At 41.5% G+C, this 20,349-nt stretch overlaps 1 protein-coding gene across 1 annotated transcript in view; it reads right to left on the bottom strand.

Moving 5' to 3' along the window:
* Window positions 1-9,719, bottom strand: part of WDR87 (WD repeat domain 87) — a 16,953-nt gene extending 7,234 nt beyond the window's left edge. The window contains exons 1-6 of the mRNA XM_023760562.1: window positions 9,648-9,719; window positions 7,671-7,838; window positions 4,388-7,254; window positions 3,708-3,979; window positions 2,118-3,399; window positions 1-1,928 (exon numbers count right to left, since the gene is read on the bottom strand). Coding sequence (XP_023616330.1) covers window positions 1-1,928; window positions 2,118-3,399; window positions 3,708-3,979; window positions 4,388-7,254; window positions 7,671-7,838; window positions 9,648-9,719 — 6,589 coding nt within the window. The remainder of the gene's footprint in view (window positions 1,929-2,117; window positions 3,400-3,707; window positions 3,980-4,387; window positions 7,255-7,670; window positions 7,839-9,647) is intronic.
* Window positions 9,720-20,349: the final 10,630 nt, after the last annotated feature.

The raw sequence follows: 20,349 nt of genomic DNA on the forward strand, positions 1-20,349 counted from the left end.
CTTCTTCTTCCTCTGTTGTTCCTGCCTCCTCTTCTCCCTTCATGATTAGTCTCCGTTGCCTGGATAGTCTCTTTTCCTCCTCAGTTATTTTTTTCTCTTTCTTTATCATTCTTCTTATTTCTCTGGCCAGTTTTCTCTGTTTCCTAGCCAGTTTCTCCTCATCTTGGGTCATTTCTGATTGTTCCTCAGAAATATTCAACTTTCTGGCATCAAGTTCTTTTTGTTCGTTGTTCAATATTCTTTCCTGATCCAAGAATGACCTTGCTATCTGTGTCATCTGTGTTTCTTCCTGGGTTACTATCCTTTCTTTTTTGATGAGGTTTTGAAGTACCTTTAATATTGTTTTGCTCATTTTTGATAGTTTCTTGAAAATGTTCCCTTTAGTCAACTTTGTTTTTTCTTTGGTTAGCTTCCTTTCTTCCTGGGCATAAATTCTATCTCCTCTGGCAAATTCTAATTTTTCTTTGGCAATGTTACTTTGTTTTGTGGCCAATATCCTATCTTCATATGCCAGTATCTTCTCCACTAGTGACAATTTCCTTTTAAGTAGTTCTAGTTCATTCTTATTCAGTTTCCTCTGTGTTGAGGTTTCTTGAATCTCTCCCTTTGAGAGAGTTTCCTTTTCTTCAACCAGTCTCACCTTCTCCTGCGCCAGTTTCTTCATTGTCTTGCCCAATTTCTTTTCTTTCTTAGTAATATCATCTTCTTTACTGAGCAGGTTCAGTTTTTGAAGTACTTCCTTCTTCTCGATAGTGAATTTCATTTTGTCCTGGGCTAGCTTATGCTGTTTCTCAGCCAGGTTTTCCTCTACTTGGGCCAGTTTTTTCTCTACGTTAGCCAGTTTCTCCTTCTTCTGGAAAATTTCCTCCTTTTTCTTTGCCAGCGTCTCCTCTACCTGAAACATTTTTTTCTTGTACGTGTCCAGTTTCTCCTTTACTTGCACTAATTCATTTTTTTTCTGGGAAAGGTTTTCTTTAAGCTGGTGCCAGTTCTCTTTCCTATGAATCAATTTTACCTTCTCCTGACCCAGCTTCTTCTTCTCCTGATCCAGAGTTGTCGTCTTCTTGGCTAGTATTTTCTTCTTGTTTGCAAGTTCCACTTTGTTCTGGATCAAAATTTTCCTTTCCTGGGCCATTTTTTCCTTATTCTCCATCAATTGCTCCCTTTTCTGGGCAAGCCTTTCTTCTTCCTCAGGCATAAATTCTTTGTCCGCAGCCAGTTTATTCTCTTCCTGGATCACCAGCTCTTCTTCCTGGATCAGTTTTTCATCTTCCATAGCCAGTTGATCCTCTTTCCAGGCCAGTTGATCCTCCTTCTGAGCCAGTCTCTCCTCTTCCTCAGCTAAATCCTCCTCTTCCTGATTTAGTTGCTCTTCTTTCCAAGCCATTTCCTCCTCTTCCCATGTCATCTCCTCCAATTCCTGGGCTAGTTCCTTTTCCTGCCATGCCAGATCTTGCTCCTTTTGGATCACTTCCTCCATTTTCGGGACTAATATAGTTTTAACCTCAGCTAGCTTCCCTCCTTTCTTTGCTATTGTCTCTTCTTTGCCAGCCAGTTTCTCCAATTTTTTGGCCAGTTTCGTCCTATTCTGGGCCAATTTCTCTGCTCCCTGGCTTAGCCACACTGCTCTTTGGGCCAATTTTTCCTCTTTCTTGACAAACTTCCTCTCTGCATGGGCCATTTTCCTATCTCTCTGAATCAGTTTCCCATGATCTCTGGCCAGTTTCCTCTCTTCCTGAGCTAGCTTTCCCTCTTGTTGTGCCAGCCTCTCTTCTTCTTGTGCCAGCTTCCTCTGTTCTTGGGCTCGTTTTCTTTCAGCTTGGGTTCGTTTCTTCTCAACCTGGGCCTGTTTATATTCTTTCCGGATCTGTCTCTGCTCTTCTGTCAACAGCTCTTCTTCTCCTTCTCCTTCTCCTTCTCCTTCTTCTCCTTCTCCTTCTCCTTCTCCTTCTCCTTCTCCTTCTCCTTCTCCTTCTCCTTCTCCTTCTCCTTCTCCTTCTCCTTCTTCTCCTCCTTCTCCTCCTTCTCCTCCTTCTCCTCCTTCTCCTTCTTCTCCTTCTCCTTCTCCTTCTCCTTCTCCTTCTAATGCTTCTTTTTCCCAAAACAATTCTTCTATCTCCAGGGTCAATTCCTCTTCATCCTTGAACTTTTGCTCCCTGGACCTGTCTGTCATAGTTTCCCAGACATGTGCCCCCTCATCCCATCCCAGCTTCCTCTTTTCCCCAGCCAGCTTTTCCTCATCTAGAGGTAGCTTCTCTTTGTCCTCTTGTAGTTTCTCCTCTTCCTCAAGAGTCTCCCTTTCCAAAGTCTTCTTCCATTCATTCCAGGATACCTTTGTCTCACCATGAGCCTGTTTCCACTGATCCCAGGATTTTTTCCAATCCTGCAAAGACAGCTTCTTCTCATCCATAACTGGTCTTACTTCTTGCTCAACCACTTTCTCCTCTACTTTGGCCATTTCTCCCACTTCCAGACTCACATCCCTCTCTCTTGTGGTCATTTTCTTCTCTTTTTTATCCACTTTTATTTCCTTCTGGACTACTTTCCTCTTTTGCACAGAGGGCTTTTTAGATGGTTTCTTATCTTCTTGCTTCAGCATTAGTTTCCCCTTGATTAGGTCACCTGGTTCTAAAAAAATAACTTTCTTTTTCTTCCCCTTTTTGGGAATCACCTGGATTTCCTGTAATTCCTGTATATCCCCTGCTTCCTTTTGTACTTGACCCTGTCCCTCTGGTATTTCTTTACTGTCCTCTCTAATTGCTCCTTCATGAATAAAAATTGGTTTCTCCTCTGGCCAAGCTACATCCCAGTCAAGGTCCTCAAGCAGAACTTCACTTTCTTTCTTCAGCAGGGGACAGATCTTCTGAAAGAGCTCCCAGCTGGGGCGCTTATCTGCCAGCACCTTCTGAGCCATGGTTACTAACTCAGTGTTTAGAGATTCCAACATTGTTGTTTGGGAACCAGATATCCTCAGGGTCATAAGACGACATAGATCATCTCGCCAGGATGAGCCATCTCCAGGGGTAGCCCTGCGGCCAGGAGTTCCAAAGGCACCCCGCCCTATGTCTTGCACCTTCTTCACAACTGGTTCTTCCTTTACATCAGGCAGAGGTTCCTCAATTATAACTTCAGCTTGCTTTGTCTTTTTTTTATGCCTCTTTATGGGTTTCTGAGCTGTTTTCTTTTCTCTTTTGTCTTGTATTTTCCTCAGCATCCTCAGGGTCATTGCAACATCCTTTGAGATATCTTTCTCTGGAGGCTGTTGTTCAGCATCTTTAGAAACTGGAGAACTCAAATAGATGGCTGTATCCTCCATCTCAATTGGTGCAACTTTACTCTGATCAATTTCACCTTCTAAGGGACTTGGCTCTGTGCCAGTCTCTCTCAACTTCTTCTGGGCTACAGAGAAAATCAGGAGATATAGATAAGAAAGCATGGGAGGCTTAAATAAAATATTTTTCCAATATCTAGTATGAGCTAGGAGGACTGCTATAAAAGAAATAGCAATAGAGGGGACTGAGGCCAGTGTTCCCACCCAAGCCTTGGAGTCTTCCTGAGTTTGGGTAGATTCTTTCTAGGAAGGTTCTCTGCGAAAAGATCTTTCCACTTATTTCTACTCCTATCTGATATCTCTTGACCCACTTTAGCCCTAAACTACCTTGCCTCTTGGGGACTCTGAGGCATGAAGTGGATCACCCCATACATACCATGCTTTCTTCCCCCTGCCCGGCCCCGTCTGTGGCCTTTGCTGGGCTTGATGACAACTTCGGGTTCATCCGGAATTACATCAGATTCATCAAGAACGGCTATTTTTTTAGGAATCCTTGAGACATCTAAAGAAAAAAAAGGCTTTTCATCTCCATGTGACAAGGTCAGGTTTTCATTTAATCTCTGCTCCACTTGAGTATGAAGAATTTGGAGATCTGTGGCACGCATCCCCAGCAGACTGTCCAGGCTTTCTTCACCAATCATTTCCTGCCTATGAAAGTTAAAAGAGAAGGAGCATGCTGAATTAGGGTAAAGAGAAAATGAAAAAGAACTAAAGTGCAACAAGCAGGGGGGTTGGCAAAGTGAACAACAGACACAGTGTATGTAAAGGTAAAGGATGGTCAAGAAGAAAGGAAATGTCTAGGAAGATAAATGGCAATTAATGGAGTGATCTGTATGGAGGCTGCAGGAATAAAAGAAGAAATGGAAAAACGACTGAGGAGTCAGGGGGTTGTCAAAATAGTCTAGGAATGAGAAAAGATTGTGAACAAGGAAAAAGAACAGGAAAAGCCAAGAAACAGGGATAAAGAGATAGTGAGAGAATGAAAGGGGAAAACTGGGAAGGGAGAGAAGAAAATTAGAAGCTAGTAAAGAATTGAGGAAGGCACAAAGAACTTACTGCATCCCCTGGAAAGTATCTCGATTCTGGATCAAGTTTAAGAGTGAAGTCTTAGAGTGGATTCCAGTGTCAGCCATGAGGTTCAGTGCCTTATTCCTCACTCTTTGGTCCTTGTCCATTAACCCTTGGGCCAGAGCCATGGCAAAGAGATGAGTGATAATTCCTAGACGATTCAGCCCTTCCCAGGCTAGCTCTCGGATCAGTGGATTAGAATTGGTTGTATCATCCAGCAGACGATGGGCTGTTTCAGAGCGCAGGGGTGCAGACACTTGGTAAGAAGCAAAGATTTGCCCTAGTGCACTAACACAGTGTTGGTACTTCACTGGAGGAGGAGCATAAATCATAATGTTGAGGATTGTCTCAATCAAGCTATTAATAGCTACTTCATTCATCTTTTTTCCCAGCCAACTACGGTTTGTTGTGTCTGTAAGGACACTATAAGTTATGTCCTTGGACATTCTCCTTTTTATGAAGTCTTCATCTTCCTTTTCCTGTGGTTCTTTTACATCATGTATTGGTTTTGCCTTACTGTGCCAGAAGAATTGTTGAGACTTGTCCCATTCCAACTTCCGTATGGGTGAATGCAGGTTGCACTGTAGGTATATTGGGCTGCCCTCTGGCCAAAGACGGGCACGAATCACTGAGTTAGGGATATAGCAATCAGGAGCAAAGGGCCATTTCCGCCCATAACCAAAGTAGCATTTCAGTATCTGATAAGGGTTGAGTCCATCCCAGGCAGTCAACTGTAGTTGGGGAGGAACCACATAATGGGGATAAGGTTTGCTCAAGCATATAACAGTGTCTTCCCTTTTCAAGGAACAAGGTCTTGAGGTAGACAGTAATATGGAGCTTCCTTGCTCATCGTCTTCTATGACATGTGGCACAGTATGGTCAAAGGCAATGGCCCGCTTATTGACAAGTTTCTCCAAACCCACTAATACTTGTTGCCCTTGTCCAAGGTAGTTATACTTGGGCACAAACATGGTCTCAAAGGAGAAGAAGAAGCTTGGTATGAAAGGCTTAGGGATTTCTAGCACGTCATCTGTGATACTCATAAAGGAAAGGCGAACCAACAGGGTTGGAGGAAGTAGTTTTAAACAGGATACCAGATAAAGACTCTGGTTGAAAGTCACAAGCAGGTCACCCCGGTCATTTGCAAAGCAGAGTGGACCAAAATGCAATGTTGAGTCCAGCATGGCTACAAGTCCACCGTGAAAGTTCCATATTCGGACAGAGCCATCAATACTACCTGTGACAAAAAGACTCAAGGTCAGGCATACATCAAAGGAAGTAATTGCATACTGATGCAGAGGCAACGTCTCTATAAACTTTGCATGTGTTTCAGAGGGCAGAAAATCATGGAATTTCCAGAGACGCAGACAGTTAGTTTCTGTGATGGCACCCACAGACTTTGGCAAGAGTATCAGGTGTTTTAGGTGACAGCTGCTGAGAATGCTAGCTAGAGGACGCAGATGTACTCTGGTCCCATTAAGCACAGCTTCTGATAGGCGTATGTAGTCATCCATTCCATAAGAACAAAGCAAAGAGTTTTCTCGGCCACCTAAAAGCCCTCCAGGCAGTGTAGAGAGGGCCAATACAGCCCCAAAGTGCATGAATTTCTCTATTCGGGCACAGCTGTGCTGGGAAAGGACTCTTATCATACCACTCTGGTATCCAGAAAACATTAGTCCTTCTAGGCCCCGACGCAGGTGGAAATGCCCATAAGCCATACATTGTACTGAGTCCTGAGAATTTGGTGAGGTGCATAAAAGATACTTGGCTGGGCAAGGGCAGCGGGTTGTGTCAAAGACCAGCACCTCTGAGCCCCCTGTTGCTACAAAGAGTTCCTCTTTATCTGAGTCATAGGCCCAATCCACAGCGTGGTCCAGGATTGAGAAGGGCCAGGTGAGAACCAGAAGCTCCCCTGTTACTGGGGACACAAAGCGTAACAAGCCATCCTCCGTAGTACATAGGATCCGGAACCAGTTATTACCACAGCAGACCCGACGAACCTGCTCTGGAGCAGAGCCACAAACATTGAAGAGGCTATAGAAACAGGGCAGACGGCGCAAGGAGAAAGTATGGGCAGTTTGGCAGAAGAAAGTAATGTTATCAATAAATTGGAGTCGATACAATTCCTCACCAAGTTCTAGTTGCCGCAGCAGGTTCCCAGAAGTAAGGCTCCACTCCTTAATGGAACCCTCCTTACCAGCTGTTAGCAGGGTGTGGGCTTCTGGCCGGCTGCAGATACATATCACTGATGAAGAATGGGCCTTGAAACTGTGGAAAGAGTAGCTCTGACTGAGGCTCCATACCTGGATGTACCCAGTCCTATTTCCAGCATAGAGAAAGCCCTGATCAAAACAGGTGAAGCAGCAGGTGATAGATGAGCCACTAGTGGTAGAAGTGAACCTTTTCACTTCTCCTAGCTGGCTCGGGCCCTGGCGCTCAAGGACCCTCACCACAGTCTCACACAGGGCTAGGAGGGAGCCACTGGGGCCATTCAATATGATGTCCTGGACAAGTTCATCACCAGGCATGGAAACCATGTGGGCGATTTGGAGGCCCCTGCCACTTTGCTCAATGGTCCAGGTGACCACTGCCCCCAGGATACCTGACAGAAGCATCTTCATTTCTGGGTCATAGCAGAGGCAGTTGATGTTAAAGCGGCAAGGCACTATACCCAGGGGTTTGAATGACCGAAAGTGGTCCCCAAAGAGCCGCAGAAGCAAGTCACCACAGTAGGCCACAAGGATATGAAAGGAACCTGTGTGTACCATACACTGGATGGGCGGCAATCGTTCAGTCATGGAGAATGTTCTCTTCTCGACCATGTCCTCAGTTTTGCTCTTCATCCATACTACAGCCTAGAATAGAATAGATGGAAACTGCCTAGAAATGATAGTAGAAGAGGAAAGGGGAAAATATTCAGCTGTTTCCCCCTATTCTCATACCAAGGAGGAATTAGAAGATTCTAAAATAATTTTACCCCTTGATTATGGTGATTGTAGAAGCAAGAAGCATAAGATTCTTTCCTTAAGCTTGGCCTACTTTAGGGAAACCATAAAATCTATTTAATGTGAAGACTGTAATTTGAGAAAGTATGAGGGAGAATTCCTGGTGCCAGGTCACTTTTTAAAAAAATAAGAGTTTGTTTAAGCCATAATGAGGACATATGTCTGGGAGCAAAATCTCACATGCTCTCCAGGTCACTGGGTCAGGGCTTATATGGGCAAGGCCCCTGTAGAATGGGCTAAAAAGAAGAAAGAGTAGGCAGTTTTACCTGTATTTCTTTTGTGCTTGTCACCCACGAGAGGGAGGCAAAGAAGTCGGCATCACTGAAGTAATAGCATATAAATGGCATATTCTGAGGATGACGAGACTCTTTGAATAGTATCTCAGACCGGTCACTCAGCACAACTACGTCATTCTTTGAATCATCTAAATTTTGCTGGGGAGAGTCATGGCATAAAGTAAGAGAACAGGACACAAATGTACTAAATATATTCTCACTTAAGCTACAATTGAAGCAGTTCCAAAAGTCATGCCACACTCTCAAGGACCACTCGTGTTAAGCCCACACATGCACAACGTATCACTTATGGACACCTACTCTTAGCAAGCACGTAACAAAACCCCCAACATAAGAGAACCAAATCTCTATAGGGCCTCTGTGGGCAAATTTTATAGTGTGAGCATAGGGGAAACTGATGTTCTTCTCAATATGAAGTTAACTATACCTCTCCTCTAACATTCTCCCTTTTGTCTAAAACAGTGGTTCTCAACCTTCCTAATGCCGCGACCCTTTAATACAGTTCCTCATGTTGTGGTGACCCCCAATTTCATTGTTACAAATTGAACATAATTAAAGCATAGTGATTAATCACAAAAACAATATGTAATTATATATGTGTTTTCCGATGGTCTTAGGCGACCCACAGGTTGAGAACCGCTGGTCTAAAAGGTACATATGCCATAAAAGACACATTTAACAGTTTAATTAGGAAAGAGCACTGCCATATACCCACATACAATGCAACAGTGTCCCAAAAGTCAGTGCAGCTTTAAGTTATTAAGGCTTAGAAGTACACTAAATAAGATTTCTAGGACACCCTACCTGGCCTTTAAATTTGACAGGATGATGTATATAAAAAATATATTATCCCACAGTGATAGAACATGTGCTATTCAACATGAAATTGGGATCCTTATTCACAGAGTTAACTTTAGCAAAACTGAGGTTGGCAAATGTTTTCTCTAGTGCCTTATCCTTTCTCTTTTATTTATTATTTTGTTGTTGTTAATCCTCACCTGAGGCAGTGAGGGAGGAGGAGAGACAGAAAGAAACATTGATGTGAGAGAGACACATCGATTGGTTACCTCCCACACATGTCCTGAACTGAACTGAACTGCAAGGTATGTGCCCTTTACCAGAATCGAACCCGAGACCCTTCAGTCCGTGGGTAGGTACCCCAACCACTGAGCCAAAACAGCTAGGGCTCCTTTCTTTTTTAGAAAAATCTCTTTTCTCAGGGGCTGGTTCCTCTGACAAATCTCCAAAGTGTTCACCTTCCACTATCAAAATGTCCTTGCAAGACCTGGCTGGTGTGGCTCAGTTGTTAGAGTTTCATCCCATGCACTGAGGGGTTGGATTCTGGGCCCTGTTCTGTATATGTGCAGGAGGCACCAATCGATATCTCTCTCACATCAAGGTTTCTCTTTCTTTCTCTCTCTCTTCTTCCCTCCCTCACTGCCTCCCTTCTACTCTTTCTAAAGAGTCAATGGAAAATGGGTGAGGATTAACAGCAACAACAACAAAAAATGTCTTGCAAATCCTGGCCAGGTGGCTCAATGTTGGTTGGAGCATTGTCCTGTACAACAAAAGGTTACAGGCCGATTTCTGGTCAGAGCACATACTAGGTTGCAGGTTTGAGCCACAGCTGGGGTGCATACACAAGGCAACCAATTGATATTTCTCTCTCACATCGCTTCTCTCTCTCTCTCTCTCTCTCTCTCTCTCTCTCTCTCTCTCTCTCTCTCTTCCTCACTCCCTCCCTCCCTCTCAGATGAGGATTTTAAAAAGGGTCTTTCCAACAGGTCCCTAGACTCATTTAGAAATTGATGGTCCACTTCTTCCTAAGGTGACAATTGCCTTTATGGTCTCCTCTGCCTGCTTCCATGGATCTATGCTCCTCAGAAGTGCTCATAACTATTAAGATATACAGAGGCAAATAACGTTTATGTCCTACATATACATTACCTGGCTTTTAGGTATGTCACTTATGAGGTATTTAAAATCCTTCCACAGGGGAATGAGTCTGGGGGAAGACATCACCTTGATTATCCCTGGTCCTGCTCAAGACCATTCCTTAAAAACCTGTGGAAATCCAAAACATGCCAGCTTAGCCACTATACTTTTTGAGGAGCTAGGAATCAGAAGGCAAGATCCATGAACTCATGTTTATTACACACGTTTTACAGGAACTATATATAGGACATACTTTCTCATTTAATCCTCACTCAAGCCCAGTAAGGTAGGCATTATTTCATTTTATAGACGAGAAAACTGAGGTTTGGAGAGAGTATATCAAAGAGTTGAGGATTGAATCTTAACGATCATAACCCAGCGGGACTTATGGGTGAGGGAAGCAGAGAGGGGCTAGAAAGGAATACTGTCCTAGGCAAATAATAATTCTTTGCTGCTGGTGGTGTGCTAAGAGAGCATTTTTCATGGACTAGGAGTTCCAAAGTTCCAAAGGGCAGAGGGTATGTCTCAAAATGCAGATCCCAGGTCCTGCTCTGGACCTACTGAAACAGAACCTTGGAGATGGGATTCAAGGACCTTCACCTGTAACAAGCTCCCTAGATGATTCTATGGACATTCAAGTCTGACTACTGAGATAGGAAATTGAGATGTTGGGTGCTTAGAACTAAGGGTTAGCCCACATAGCACAGCTGGAGAAAGGATCCAGCCATTTTTCCCAGGCTGTTGGAATCAAGTAGCTCCCTTACATGTGAATCAACTGTTCGTCATCCTCTTCTGCACTCCCTTATCTTTGGCTTTCATGAGAACAAACCTGTACTTTTCCCAAATGGATTGTGAATAAATCCTACATTTAACAAGCCCCCTCTACCAGGGAGTCTCTCATTACTGTCCTGACAATAGGCCTGTTTTCCTCATTTGTAAAATGAAAATGCCAGTGTTGCCTATTTCACAGGATTGTTGCAAAGATCAAATAATTCTTGTGAATAGTTTTTAAAGTATACTCTGAAGCAACAAACAATTATTATGATTGCTGTTTTTAGGCTGGTTTGATTTCAGACAAGTATTTCCTTCCAACCCATAATTTGTACTTTCCTCTTGCTCTGGAAACCTGAAGTAAGTTTATAGTTTAGCCAGAAGAGGGCAATGGAGGCCATCCTTGAGCCTGCCAGATGAATAAAATATGAACTTTCAGTTTAAAGAAGTGGTTCCCCAGAACCAAGATGGTGCCATAGGTAAACAAGGGTATGCGGCACCTCCTACAACCACATCAAAATTACAACTAAAATACAGAACAACTATCATTCAGAACTGCCTGAAAGCTGGCTGAATGGAAGTCCTACAACTAGAGGAGTACAGAAGAAAGCACATTAAAACTGGTAGGGGTGCAGGTGCAAAACAGGCTGATCTGACACCCATATGTGCTTCTTTTTAATCAGGAGGGAGATCATCTCTGCAGAGGCCACGTATGAGAAGCAAGAGGTCCCAACCCTACACCAGACCCCCAGCCCTGGGTTCCAGAGCTGGGAAGAGAAGTCCCCTAACTTCGAGCTGAAAACACTAGCGGGGATTGTGGCTAAGTACATTGGAGGCTGTTGGAGACCCGGGTGTTCCTTTTAAAGGGCTGGTGCATGAACTTACTAGGACTCGATCCCTCTGAGCTCCAGGACCAGGGGGCTTTGGGGGACCCAGGGACATATGGGGAGGAACTGGATTGTCTGACATCAGGGCAGGAACTTGGGGGCAGCTTTCTCTCAGATAGGGGTCCTCCTAGGGATCATTGTTCCTGTACTGTCACAGAGCTTACTGGCAGCATATCTGAGTTTCCCTCAGCCTGACTCACACTGTTCACTCCACTCTGGTGATTCCCTGAGACCCTGCCCCATCCAATTTGCAGCCCCACCCAAGATGTTAGCAGCAGCTTTTCCAGAGAGTAGGTGTGCCAGAAGAGGCACAAAGGGAGAAAGGGACAGAGAACATTTTTGAAAAAATAATGGCAGAAACTTCACTAACCTGGTAAAGGAAAAAGTCACACAAGTTCAGGAGAAGAAAGAACTCCATGCAAGAAGAACCCAAATAGACCCACACAGAAACACATCATAATTAAAATGTCAAAAATTAAAGAGAAAGAGATAATCTTAAAGGCAGAAAAAGAAAAGCAAACTGTTACCTACAAAGGAACTCCCATAAGGCTGACACATGATTTTTCATCAGAAACAATACAGGCCATAAGATTACTATATTGAACAAGGCTATCATTCAAAAATAGATGGTCAAATAAAGACCTTCCCAGACCAAAAAAAAAAAAAAAAAGGATAAAAGAGTACATCTCCACCAAGCTAGCATTATAAGAAATGCTAAAGGGACTTCTGTAATGAGAAGAAGAAATAGAGAGAGAAACCTAGGCATACAGAATTAAAATGGCAATAAATAAATTCCTATCAATAATAACCTTTTTTTGTAAATGGATTAAATGCTCCCATAAAAAGACGTAGGGTAGCTGAATGGATACAAAAACCTGACCCAACTATATGCTATCTACAAGAAACCCACCTCACAACAAACGACACACACAGGATAGAAAAACAAATCCATGCAAATGGAAAAGAAAAAAAGCTGGAGTAGCAATACTCCTATCCAACAAAATAGGCTTCAAAATGAAGACTATCACAAGAGACAACAAAGGTCACTGCATAATACTACAGGGATCAATCCAACAAGAGGATATAACCCTGGTAAACATATATGCACCCAACATAGGAGCACCTAAATATAAAAACCAACGTCTAGAGGACTTTAAGGGAGAGATCAACACCCCACTAATTTCACTGGATAGATCTTCCAGACAAAAACTTAACAAGGAAATAGAGACTCTAAAGGACACACTGAATCAGATGGATTTAATTGATATTTATAGAATATTTCACCCCAAAGCTGCAGAACATACTTTCTTCTCAAGTGCACATGGATCATTCACAAAGATAGACCACATGTTAAGACACAAAACAAGTCTCTACAAGTTCAAAAAGACTGAAATCATATCAAGCATCATTTTCAAATCACAGTGGAATTAAGTTAAAAATTAACTACAGTACAAACACCAAAAAACATTCAAATACATAGAGGCTAAATAGCATGTTATTAAACAATGAATGAGTTACCAACAAGATCAAGATAGACATAAAAAACTTCCTGGAAACAAATGAAAATGAACATACAACAACCCCAAATCTCTGGGACACAGCAAAAGCAGTCCTCAGAGGGAAGTTCATAACACTACAGGTCTATGTCAACAAATAAGAAAAATAATCAATAAACTATTTCATTCTACAACTTAAAGAACTAGAAAGAGAACAATAAGAAAAGCCCAGAGTAAGTATAAGGAAGGAAATAACAAAGATTAGAGTAGTAATAAATGGCATAGAGACTAAATAAACCATGCAAAAAAATCAATTAAACCAAGAGCTGGTTTTTTCAAAGGATAAACAAAATTGATGAACCATTAGCCAGGTTAATCAAGAAACAGAGAGCGAGGACCCAAATTTTTAAAAAAGCAGAAATGAAGGAGAGAAGTAACCACTAACACCATAGAAATACAAAGAATTTGAAGAAAATGCTATGAATAACTATATGCCAACAAGCTGGAAAATGTGGATGAAATGGACAAATTCCTAGAAAAATACAATCTCCCAAAACTGAATCAGGAAGAATCAGAAATCCTGAATAGGATGATAACTACTGATGAATTTGAAGCAGTAATAAAAAAAACTCCCAGCAAACAAAAGCTGGGGTCTGGATGGTTACACAGGGGAGTTTTACAAAACATTCAAAGAAGGACTGTCACCTATCCTCCTGAAACAATTCAAAAAAATCCAAGAGAAAGGAACACTTCCAAGCTCTTTTTTATGAAGCTAGCATTATCCTAATTCCAAAACCAGATAAAGACACTACAAAGAAAGAAAATTACAGGGCAATATCCTTGATGAACATAGATGCTAAAATCCTCAACAAAATATTAGCAAATCGGATCCAGCAATATATTAAAAAGATCATACATAACGACCAAGTGGGATTTAGTCCAGGTATGCAAGGCTGGTACAATATTTGCAAACCAATAAATATGATACATCAAATAAACTGGAAGACAAAAATCACATGATCATATCAATAGACGCAGAAAAAGCATTCAACAAAATCCAACACCCATTTTTTAAAAAATATTTTTAAAAAATATATTTAAATGTATTTTAAAAAATATATATTTCAGAGAGAGGAAGGGAGAGGGAGAGAGATGGAAACACCAATGATAGAAAATCATTGAATGGATGCCTCCTGCATGCCCCTTACTGGGATCGAGCCCACAACCTGGACATGTGCCCTTCAGTCTGCAGGCCAACTCTCCATCCACTGAGCCAAACCAGCCAGGGCTCCAACACCCATTTTTAAAAATATATATTTTATTGATTTTTTACAGAGAGGAGGGGAGAGGGATAGAGAGTTAGAAATATCGATGAGAGAGAAACATCGAGCAGCTGCCTCCTGCACACCCCCTACTGGGGATGTGCCCGCAACCAAAGTACATGCCCTTGACCAGAATTGAACCTGGGACCCTTCAGTCCGCAGGCTGACGTTCTATCCACTGAGCCAAACTGGTTAGGGCCCAACACCCATTTTTGATAAAAACTCTCAGCAAAGTGGGAATACAGGGAGCATATCTCAACATAATAAAGGCCATATATGACAAACCTACAGTGAACATCATATTCAATGGGAAAAAACTAAAACCATTTCCCCTAAGAACAGAAACAAGACAAGGATGTCTGCTTTCACTACTCTTATTCAACATAATACTGGAATTCCTAGCCACAGTGATCAGACAAGAAGAAATAAAAAGCGTCCAAATTGGAAAGGAGGAAGTAAAACTCGCAGATGACATGATGTTATACAAAGAAAACCCTAAAGACTCCACACACAAAAAAAATACTAGATTTAATAAATGAGTTTGGCAAAGTTGCAGGATATAAAATCAACACCCAAAAATCAATGGCTTTTTTTATACACCAATAATGACCTCACAAAAAAACAAAACAAAACTAAACAACCCCTTTACCATTGCAACAAAAAAATTAAGATACTTAGGAATAAACTTAACGAAGGTGGCAAAGAAATGTCCTCGGAAAACTATACAATGTTTAAAAAAGAGATAGAAGAAAATATAAACAAATGGAAGAATATACCATGATCATAGACTGGTAGAATCAACATCATTAAAATGTCCATACTACCCACGGCTATCTACAGATTCAATGCAATCCCTATGAAAATACCAACAGCATATTTCACTGATCTAAAACAAATACTCCAAAAATTTATATGTAACCAAAGAGACCCCAAATAGCTGCAGCAATCTTGAGAAAGAACAAAGTTGGAGGAATCACAATACCAGATTTCAAGTTATACTACAAAGCCACCATAATCAAAACAGCACAAGAACGGGCATTTAGACCAATGGAACCGAACAAAGAACCCAGAAATCGACCCAAGCCATTATGCTCAATTAATATTTGACAAAGGAGGCAAGAGCATACAATGGAGTCAAGAGAGTCTTTTCAATAGTAAATGGTGTTGGGAAGATTGGACTGATACATGCAAAAAATAATAATAAAGCTAGACCACCAACTTATACCATATACAAGAATAAATTCAAAATGGATAAAAGACTTAACATAAGTCAGGAAACTATAAAAATCCTAAAAGAAACCATATGCAGCAAAATCTCAGACATCTCTCATAGCAATATGTTTATGGATACATCTCCTAGGGTAAAGGAAACTAAGGAGAAAATAAACAAATGAGACTACATCAAAATAAAAAGCTTCTGCACAGCAAAATAAACCATCAACAAAATCAAAAGGGTACCCACTGTATGGGAAAACATATTTGGCAATGATACATCTGATAAAGGGTTAATATCCAAAATATGTAACAAACTCATACAACTTAACAGAAAGAAGACAAACAATCCAATTAAAAAATAGGCAAAGGACCTAAATAGACACTTCTCCAAAGTGGACATACATATGGCCAAGAGACATATGAAAAAATGCTCAAAGTCACTGATCATCATCAGAGATGCAAATTAAAATGACAATGAGGTATCACCTCATATCTGTCAGATTGGCTACCATTAACAAATTAACAAATGACAAGTGCTGGTGAAAATGTGGAGAACAGGGAACCCTAGTACACTGCTGGTGGGAATGCAGACTGATGCAGCCATTATGGAAAACAGTATGGAGTTTTCTCAAAAAATTAAATATGGAACTGCCATTTTACCCAGGGATCCCACTTCTAGGCATATATCCTAAGAAACCTGAAGTGCCAATCAGATAGAATGTATGCAACCCTATGTTCATAGCAGCACAACTAACAATAACTAAGATCTGGAAACACCGCAAGTACCCATCAGTAGATGAGTGGATAAAAAACCTGATATACATTTATACCATGGAATACAATGCATTAGTAAAAAATAAGAATCTCTTACCCTTTGAGACCACATGGAGGGATCTGGAGAGTGTCATGCTAAGTGAAATAAGTCAGTCAGAGAAAGACAAGTGTCACATAATTTCATTCATATGTAGAATCTAAGTAACAAAATAAACTGATGAATGGAGTGGATCCAGAGACATGGAAGCATGGAACACAGTATGGAATCTTGTAAGGTGGGGGATGGTGGGTTGGAGGGAGGTAATCAACCAAAAATCTTGTATGCATACTAGGTGTACCGGCTAATAATTTGGATTTTGTAATCAAAGAAAACAAGATAATTTCAAGAGAAACATCAAAAGTACTTTATTCAAAGTAATGTCCATCCCTAGCTACATATTTCCCCCATCTTTCAGGTGATTTGTGGATACCGTTCCAATAGAACTTTTCTTGTTTTGAGGCAAACCATTCAGAGACCCAATTTTCCACTTCTTCGTACGTTTTGAAGTGCTGCTCAGAAAGTTGCGTGCGCCATCGATTGGAACAAGTGGTCATCTGAAGGAGCAAGGTCTGGTGAATACAGCAGGTGGCTTAATACTTCCCAGGCAAGATCTTTTAACGTGTTTTTAACTGGTTTTGAAGTGTGTGATGGTGCATTATCATGAAGCAAAATTACTTTGCTGTGTCTTCTGGCACATTCTGGTCATTTCACGATCAAAGTGTGGTTCAAATTGATTATTTGTTGTCGGTAGCGATCAGCATTAATGGTTTCACCTGGTTTTAGAAGCTCATAATACACCACACCTTCCCGATCCCACCAAAAGCAGGGCATTGTCTTCTTTCTGAAGCAATTTGGCCTTGCAGTCGCTGTTGATGGTTGACCTGGATCAACCCATGATTTTGTGCATTTGGGATTCTCAAAATAAATCCACTTTTCATCGCCAGTCACAATTTGATGCAAAAAAGACTTTCTTTCATGCTGTTGAAGCAACAGTTTACTGGTGACTTTTCAGTTTTCTATTTGTCTTTTGTTCAGATGATGTGGCACCCATTTTCCTTCCTTTAAAATCTTTCCCATTGCTTGTAAATGATCAGAAATTGTTTGCTGAGCAACGTTTAATCTTTCTGCAAGTTGTTTTGAGTTTGACACACATCTTCATCCAATAATGCTTGTAATTGTTGGTCTTCAAACGATTTCAGTTGACCTGGACATTCTTTGTCTTTCACATCAAAATCATCACTGTTAAAGCATTTAAACCAGCGTTCACAAGTATCTTGACATGGAGCATGTTCACCATAAGCTTCCCAAAGTATTCAGCAGCACTTTTCTTCAAAATAAAGCAATGAATTAAAACTTCCCACAAATGCTCTTTTTTGGGCATGAAATTTGACATTTTTAAGCATAAAAATATCTATGATGTTAACACCTTCAGCAAATTTGACATATGAAGTTTTGAAGCTTGCTGTCAATACAACAAAATAGCATATGTATCAAATCGCATACATATCAACATATGTGTAACTCCATCTATTGAAAAAAATCTGCATTATTAACCGGTACACCTAGTATTTCACCTATAAAGTCACTTGTAAGACCAGAGTAACATTCCCAAGCCCTAGGGACAGACTTAGGCTTCTTACCAGTAATGTCATTCAAAAAAGTATAATAAATAACCCAAGATTGTCCTCTAGCTTTACAGCCCCTCTGACCTTACAGTCAACTCATTAGGCCATTCTAATACTAGCTGGGTTCTCTGCACCTGTCCCCAAATATGAGAGCCACCTACAAAACCGTGGGATCCGTGCCAGGCCCTACCTCAGAGAATGGAGCACACATCACCCTTCTTGTTATAAGTACTCATAGCACTTTGTTAGTTACCTTCCTAAAACTGAACCACTAGCATAATTTAATGTTTTAAGATTGAGAAAATTAAAAGTTTCAGAAAGTGTCAAAGAATAATATAAACCAGAATTTCCCATTGTAATTAATTTTATGTCTATTCTTTGATGTCTGCCTTCCCTGCTGAACTATAAGTTCTTTGGTGTAAGAACTGTATACCTTCTCATTTCTACAACAGAGCACATGGAGCCATTGAATGACTCAAAAGGAGCCCAAGGTTGGCAATGGTGTCATGGAATGCAGTGCCTCCTAGGCCTAGTTCTGTATTACAAAGGCAGGGCTCATAGGATGGTGGCCTTCCAACATACCAACTACTGACAATATGTTGGAGGGGACTGTAGCTAAGTAAAAGGATGTAGTGGCAGTGTCACAAACCTGGTTTGTCTCCATAGTCAGCAGGACATCCCATGTCTTAGTCCCAAATACTGACACCCAAGTTGGCTGAAAGGCTTGAATTCTCCCATTAGATCATCTTTGGGTTATCGAGATACTAAGAAGTCAAGACCATTGAGGTTAGGGCATCTGGAGCTCACTCTGGACTTGCTTTTAAGGACAGGCAATGGGATTAGGGAATTACATATGGGGGTTTTAGGAGAGAAGTTTCCTTTGAGGTAGTCTGAGGAAGCTGGTATATGGGATGGGAGAGTGTGGCAAAAATAGAATAGGCTTGGGGTTTGAAGGCCTTCTTTTTCACTAACCACTAAAGAATGTGTTCCCAAAGGGTCCCAACCACTTGCTTTTGGAAGGCTGGTTAAAAGAAGTTGGACCCAGAGGAGATATTAGGAGCAATGGGCTGCAAATTTGTGGTTAATGATGTCTCTCTTAGCAGCTCTGGGCCCTCAAGGAGCCAGTGGGGTAAATTTGAGCTGTGGGACCTGGCCTACAGGGCCAGCCACTAACGTGCAGGATATGAAGCAAATCCTATTGGCTCCTGAAAGGTCTTCCAAAGCAGCAGCAAGTGCAGGGTTACAGTAGAACAGAATGGGAAAAGATATGGCAGAAGGACAGCACTCAGTTTGGGGGAGAATGGAAAGAGACAGAGGGGATTCTGATGTCTGACAGCCAGTGCCCAGTTCCCATTAGTGGGTTTGTGGGTCAGAGAGCTTTCTTAGCATCAGCTAGCAGAACCTCTTCTTCACTCTTATATAGAGAAGAATCCTTAACTATAGATTGGATCTTAGTCTTGAATCTGTGTAGCCTTGTGAACACTTTCCTCTCTGAATTCATATTCCTTACATTTACAATGGAGATGATATCTGCCTCTCAGAATTTTTTCAAAAACTAATGCAATTGATATGAAAGCTTTTTAGTGGGCTCTAACCCATTCTACATATGAGATGATGATGATGATGATACATTTTGCCTGCTGCTGCCCCCAAACTCCAGCCATGAAGTCTCTGGCAACACAGGGTCTATGCTTAGCCATACTGGACTGAAATTAGAATAGCTCTCCAAGCCAGTAGTTCGTAGACTTTACTGTGCAATAAAATCAGCAGGAAAACTTGTTAAAACACAGATTTGTGGGCCCTATCCCTCAGTTTCCAATTCAGTAGATCTGAGATGTGGTCCACTAATTTGCATTTCTAACAAGTTCCCAAGTGATGCTGATGCTGATGCTGATGCTAATGGCCTGGGGATCACACTTTGGGGAATCACTTCTTCATTTTTAAAATCTTTATTGTTGAGAGTATTACAGATGTCCCTCTTTTTCCCCCCATTACACCCCTCCCTCCACTTAGTTCCCTCCCTGCCCCAGCCCCAAATATTCACCACCCTACTATCTATGTCCATAGGAAAGCTCTTTGATTAACCTATTCCCACCGCACCTACCCCTTCCTTCTGAGATTCCTCAGTCTGTTCCATGTTTCCATGCTTCTGATTCTATTTTATTCAACAGTTTATTTTCTTCATTAGATTTCTTTTTCATTTATTTAGATTTTTAGATTCAATTGTTGATAGATATGTATTTTGCCATTTTATTGTTCATATTTTTTATCATTTCTTCTCCCACTCCCCTCCCTCTCTCCTCCCCCACCCCTCCTCCTCCTCCTTCTCCTCCTCCTCCTCCTCTCCTTCTTCTTCTCCTTTCTTCTTCTTTCTTCTTCCTCTTCCTCTTTTTTTTCCATCCCCCCCCCATAGCTCCCTTCCACCCGGTTCCCACCCCACCCTCTAACCTTAAACCCCCCCCACTATCCTCATCCATAGGTGTACGATTTTTGTCCAGTCTCTTCCCGCACACCCCACACCCCCTTCCCCTCCACGAGAATGGTCAGTCCATTCTCTTTTCTATGCCCCGCGATTCTATTATAT

The sequence above is a fragment of the Myotis lucifugus genome, unplaced genomic scaffold (genome assembly GCF_000147115.1).
Source record: "Myotis lucifugus unplaced genomic scaffold, Myoluc2.0 scaffold_185, whole genome shotgun sequence".
NCBI lineage: Eukaryota > Metazoa > Chordata > Mammalia > Chiroptera > Vespertilionidae > Myotis > Myotis lucifugus.